General features: G+C 33.3%; 2 protein-coding genes across 2 annotated transcripts; both read right to left on the bottom strand.

Annotated features, from left to right (window-relative positions):
• Window positions 1-1,357: 1,357 nt before the first annotated feature.
• Window positions 1,358-3,618, bottom strand: LOC123219607 (phospholipase A1-II 1-like). Its single transcript, XM_044641610.1, has 2 exons — window positions 2,721-3,618; window positions 1,358-2,101 (listed from the first exon to the last, which is right to left on the bottom strand). Exons 1-2 carry the CDS (start codon window positions 3,555-3,557, stop codon window positions 1,646-1,648), a joined length of 1,293 nt encoding a protein of 430 aa, XP_044497545.1. The 5' UTR covers window positions 3,558-3,618; the 3' UTR covers window positions 1,358-1,645.
• A 368-nt stretch (window positions 3,619-3,986) lies between these two features.
• On the bottom strand, window positions 3,987-4,449 carry LOC123219739 (lectin-like). Its single transcript, XM_044641721.1, has 2 exons — window positions 4,235-4,449; window positions 3,987-4,160 (listed from the first exon to the last, which is right to left on the bottom strand). The coding sequence occupies exons 1-2, from the start codon at window positions 4,343-4,345 to the stop codon at window positions 3,987-3,989; spliced, it is 285 nt and encodes a 94-aa protein (XP_044497656.1). The 5' UTR covers window positions 4,346-4,449.
• Window positions 4,450-6,123: the final 1,674 nt, after the last annotated feature.

Below are 6,123 nucleotides of genomic sequence, written 5' to 3'. Positions count from 1 at the left end.
AAAGGATGAGAATTATAGTTTCACTTAACCTTTTGGCTGAAAAATAATTATTTGATATAAATTTATCACCAAACTCATCTGGCTATTTGTCTTTGTCTCTAAAATCATTGAATTCTCCAATCCATCTCCTTGATTAGTATAGAATTATACAAATAATACGCTGTCGATTAATTTCAAACTCATTCTCTCATACTTAAACACTTTGATTAGTCCTTTGACACTCTAGTTCCCTTGTCGAGGTTTGAGGGATTTTATAATAATAAATCAATCTTGTGACAATTCTAGGGTTTGTTTTGTACGAGTGGTTTGCTTCACCTTGGAAGTTTGAGGTATGATCCTAGTTGAAAAATGATTGAATCTAGGGTTCAAGAAACTCAAGAAAAACTGAGAAATAGAAGGAGAGTAGAGAGAATTCTACTACCAACTTCTTCTCAACTTTCACCGTATTGCATACTTTGTCAAAAGACCATCTCTATTCACAACTCAAGTCATATCAACACTAAGTTGAAGCATGTGATGGGAAAATTGGGATTGGGAGCAACTACCTATGCTATCTGGAGAGAAAGAAACAATAGAATTTTTTCAAGAGGCATGCAAACCAAGGAAGAGAATATAACAAGATTAGTGAGGGACAAAGGTGTTCAGCTTACAAATGTGCAACCCTCATGGAGTAATGAAAGAAGAGCCAGGAAATGGGACCTGCCAATTTGCATTTTTTTCTAACATGTGTTCTATTTTGCAGGTGTTATGCTTGGAGCCTTGCTGGCTGCCAAGAGCCTTGTTGTTGAGCATGATGCTGAATTGGGTGATGGCCATCTCAGGTTCAGAGACATATATGGCTCATGATATGTATCTTCCTACTTTGTACATGTCAAAACATGCATGTTTATAACCCTACCTCCTCACTTAAATCACCTGTGGTTGGTATTTTTGGAGTCCCACTTTTAGGCTTGCTTTAAATGTGAATTGAATGCTAAGGTTGTGCACTTACAAAACAACTTCAAAGATGTTCAAATATGAGTCATAATTAAATTTATATATCTTAAGCAAATCAATCTATGGGGCTGAAAAAAAAAAATTAGGGGACAACATATAACATTTAAAGAATAATAGAACCTGAAAGTAATTAGAAAGTTACATGTATGGGACTAAAGGGTTTTTAAAAAAAAAAAAATTGGGGTGGCCAGAGAACAAAAACTGAATTTGTAGGGAGTTAATAAAAATTTCCATGCAAATTTTAAAATTTTACCACCAGCTTTGCCCTCCCAAACATGCATGCACGCATTTTGAATACTGAAAAGTTTTCCAAGCGTACTACTGAGATAACAAATTTCTAACATTTAGAGGATGTTTAGCATATACTAAAATCGCTGCTACATGTTATTTGAATAACCTATAACATTAAAATGATTGTAAAAATACTCACAAATGTTATAATCAATATCGCACCACTTTGCCGTACTCATATGAAGTTGCACTAAATGTAAAATTTCTTCCACTCACACACACACACACACACAACAAAAGACAGATTGCTCAAATGGCTTAGCACATAAGTCAACACACACAAACGTGCCAACCGGCACTCATAAACAAAATAGAAACAAGAAAAACTACAACCTGACTCTTCCTCAGAGGAAGGAATTTATGATGCCTTGCGCGAGGAATACGGTAGTGCACGAATTTCTCTGATATAATTCTTCAATTTATGGTCAACACCTACCTTGCCATACTCATATGAGGTTGCACTGGTTGGGGTAAATGTTATCTCATTTCCCACTTTAACATAGCTTCCGAGTGGAATCCCAGTGATGAAGTCCTTCACATTTTCAATGCGCAAGAGATGTAGCTTCCTCTCTAATATGTGCTTATTGAATTCAGTTTGGAAGGCTATGTCTCCGACCTTAGGGCTCCCAAACACAAAGGCTGTGACCAAGAATTCCTTATTCTTTGGATTAGGGTTAGGCTTATTATATTTATTGGACACTATATCAGCTGCGTTCAATGTAGCAAGACCTGCGCCTAGACTGTATCCTGTTATTGTTACACTGACTTCCTCATCTTGGTATAAATTTATCAAATGCTGAACTTCATCAATAACCTATATAAATAGAAAATATAAATGATTACTTATGAACCCTACAATAATAAACTATATAGGTCTAATGTAATCGTAATCATAGATATAATAAAAAGAGTTGATGTAACACCTCAAACAAATCCCATTTCAATAAACATAAGAGCTATATTAGATATGTATAAATATTTCATATGCTTTGGGAAGGACAAGACTGGACCTCTAAGCTTCCAAACTTCTAAGAAAAATTTTGGTTTACAAAACCTAAAAACAAAACTATTATCTGAAGTGGATAATAGTAATATATTGACAGTCGACTAAACTACCTCTAAGTAGCAAATTTTTATTGACAAAACATGAGATAAATGTTGAGTTTGTATAAGTACTTGAGCATTATCAATTAAACAGTTGGAAATCATAAGAAAGATTTTAGGTATTTTTATGTGCAATAATAGTTGACCCGATAGGGATATTCACCGTGAGGATGTTGGATATATAAAAGAAGAGATACTAGGCATGTAGGGGCATACCACTTAATCAACTTTTGAACGGAGCTCCTAAACTAAGATTGCAACAAACTGTGTTCAAAGGGGATAATATCATAACAAATGGCTAGGTATCAGACTATAATATTACAATTTACCTCAACTCGAGCACTACTTTTACCGTCTTTTAAGTCTGTGTAGATGGAGTAAAATCCACTGTGCACCTTAGCTTTAGTGACAGTCGGATATATGACTTGAGCAGGGGTTAGCCAGAAATTAATATTCTTTTTCCACTCCGCGGTATTGTAAGTTCCTCTCCAGCAAACCAAAATGTCTCTCCTGCCTAGCAATCTCATTCCTTCATCTGTAGCCACAGCCACATAACCAATCCAAGCACGTTTGTTTCGACTTGACAATTTAAACGGGAAGGAAGCACTAACCCATGCATAGACATACTTTTTCACTTCGTATATTTGGCATTTCATTGCTTTGCCTTTGTCTGGGCCAACTCTAGAAAAAAATTCTTTTTCTTCATACATGGGACTTTCACTCCTAGGTGAATTTACATCTGTAATTATGCAGTCATAAATGGCATCAAGTCTTTCACCATATCCTGTCAGAATCTTGCTAAGGTCAACATTGAGAGGATCCAAGAGACTATCCCATTGATGCTCCCCACTCAGCTCCTTCCAATCCTTCTTTATTGGACAAATGAGGATTTTGTTGACAACAAGTCCTTTCATCATATATTCACTATCAGTCTGTGCCATTGAGATTTCCACGTCCCCAAACATATGATCACAAGGGGTTATAAAATCACCAACTAGGATCTCTGTCCATTTGTTTTCATTGATGGAACTCAAATTTTGTGAGCATTCAACTGGCTCTTGGTTGGGTAGTAGGAGTTTCAGCTTCACTGGTTTGTCAAGTCCCTCATTATCATTCTTCTTCTTTAATATAAATAAAACCCTGTAAGAAGTCCTTGGGGTGAGCATACATATAGGGAAATTCTTTTTCACCTCAAGCTTATGTACTTTTACCGCCTCAACCACTTCAACAGCACTGCCAAAAGACAACTTAAATACAATTAGTCAATAATGTTGAATTTGATCCAAGCAAAGCCAAGCCAGCTTGAGCTTGCAGAGCCAAGCCCACCTAAGCTTGGATCAAAAGCATAATACCCTATTCAAATTTAAACTCATTCAAACTAGTAAATAGTGTTATTAGGGGTCATAGATGGTGTAAAAAGTATTGTCCAATAGTCAATATAGTTACACCAATGTGATAAATAATATTACCAAATAGATAAATGAGTCAACTTCAAGTAAAGCTATTGAATTCGAGCTTCAGTTTGAAATAAACTCATTCAAACTAAGCCATAAACTCCTTTTGGCATCAGGAAATTAAGGCACAACGAACAAAATTTAATTATATATTACATACTCAGTGTCTCCCTCCGAAGTCCAGATCCAAGAATTTTGATCATTTTCCAAAGCAATTGATAGACCCCTTTGTTGATCGTTTTCAAAAGCAACTGATAGACCCCTCGCATACAACTCGAATGCATTTGCACCAGAATTCTTCTCAATGAAAAACTTCTGCAATATTGATTTATTATTGAAGTTGATTGCTAGTACAAAAAGTAACTCTAAAAATGATATAGAGGACATACCTCTTTCTTTTCTTTCAGGAAAACTCCAGCGTGAAGGCGATCGACAATATCTGTAGAGTCAGCATGGCTAAGAATGACCTCCAAGTTGTCTGGAACCTTATATGAACTCATCTCGTTATCAGTTTTCTATTACCAGCGCTGCAAGTGCAAATCTAGAATTTGTAGGAAGAGATTGCTAAAAATTCTGTTTGTGTTCACAAAAGCTGATAGGATAGATCCCCATCAGTTTCCCTAATCTTTTTCAAGATATTAAAACCAATTTCCTTAAACAAAATTGAAGCTACTGTTATCATATAATCATATTTTTTAATATAAAATAGTAATAAAATAAAGCTAAGATATCGTGGTAGGTAAACGTAGCTCTCCATGCATGCAAGTTGGTCAAACTTTTGATTAGTTAGTCATTCTTTATATTAATATTTATATGACTTGAGCATGGGTTTGGAAGAAATTAGTATTCTTTTCCCACTCTGCGGTATTGTAAGTGGATTTTTGCATTGTATTTCAAATGGTTTAATATACTTTTCTTCGATGCAAATTTGAAACCAACAAGTTGGGTTTTTGCTTTATGATTTTACTTTTTAAAATAATAATTATTCGAATAACATATTTTACCATTATGAGTGGATGCTTATCATCTAATAATGTAGCTGCCAAAAAAAAAAATTAAAAAAAAGGAAATTGGCAAGGTCATTAACAACTCTTAACAGAAATCGTTGAACACAAATGTGAATTTTGACAATTTCAATGATAAGGAAATGTAGCCAATTATTATCTATTCAATACTAGTTTTCTTCATGTCGGGTAAAATGTCATCGTCAAATATAAAGTCAAGCTAGTCTTTCTTTAGATTAATTTTTTCAATTGTTCTAGATTGTTCATAAGAATATATTAATCGAGTTCTTGATTGACCCGGTGATGGGTGTTGATACAACCCTAGGTTAATTAAAAAAGTCTAACCAATAGACATAATCTACAAAATTGTGAGTTATGTTACGGCCTGTTAGTAAAACAAGTCATGTTGAAGTTTGAGAGGATAATTTGTGAGTTAATCTAATACGATTTGCAAAAATAAAAAATTATAAAATATGAAAATATGTATAAATTTAATTTTTGACAAGTTGACGGACACAATTTTGCTTATCTTGACCTAACATGGCTTATGAGCCTAATGGGTTGTGTCAAATAGGGCACGATATAGCTTGACCTGACCTGAGAATATGTTTAGTATTTTATATCAAATGTTCTAAACTAATTGCTATTGGTGATAAGATTTCCACTAATGAGAAATACAATACATAGTTGGAGGATTTTGTTCAAGAATATGGAGAAACACAAAAGATAAATAGACGAAGGTTTTTAATATGATTTGGTTGGAGATACCAAAAGTCTACTTTTATAGTTTTTAACATTGAATGATTTTTAATCAAAGACAAAATTACACCTAATCATATAACATATCATTTATTTATCTAATTATATATTAAAAAATGTTTGATTTCATGCATGCACTGATAATTTGATTATTGTGATATGAAGTCTTGAAGAAACACCGCATTGAGATAACATATTTTAACATTTAATATTTTAACATAAATTATAAAAGGATATCATGTATTAACATTAGTAGAGGATGTTTACCATCTAAAAAAATTGCTGCCAAAAAAACAAAATAGGAAATTACCAAGTCATTTTGAAGCTCTAATTTAAGTTTTGATTGAAAGAGTTGATTTGAAGCTAAAGTTTTAGTTTAGTAATTTGACTAAAGTTTAGTTTGTTCATTCCTTCAATAATACTTTATCTTGTCGATAATATTATTTATTTTATAAATAATATTTCTATGATATCATGTATTGAATATTATAAATTCAAACCAATGATTGGGCTTA

Source organism: Mangifera indica, chromosome 6 (genome assembly GCF_011075055.1).
Source record: "Mangifera indica cultivar Alphonso chromosome 6, CATAS_Mindica_2.1, whole genome shotgun sequence".
Lineage (NCBI taxonomy): Eukaryota > Viridiplantae > Streptophyta > Magnoliopsida > Sapindales > Anacardiaceae > Mangifera > Mangifera indica.
Note: the sequence above shows the minus strand (reverse complement) of the source record. Positions and strands in the feature narration are given on the sequence as shown.

Excerpts from the sequence above, each read along its gene's own strand:
- LOC123219607 (XM_044641610.1), bottom strand. The coding sequence starts at position 3,557 with ATGCTCACCCCAAGGACTTCTTACAGGGTTTTATTTATATTAAAGAAG. Across the intron at positions 2,102-2,720 it reads AAAGTAGTGCTCGAGTTGAG|GTTATTGATGAAGTTCAGCA; the intron begins GTAAATTGTAAT and ends CTATTTATATAG.
- LOC123219739 (XM_044641721.1), bottom strand. The coding sequence starts at position 4,345 with ATGAGTTCATATAAGGTTCCAGACAACTTGGAGGTCATTCTTAGCCAT. Across the intron at positions 4,161-4,234 it reads TCCTGAAAGAAAAGAAAGAG|AAGTTTTTCATTGAGAAGAA; the intron begins GTATGTCCTCTA and ends TCAATATTGCAG.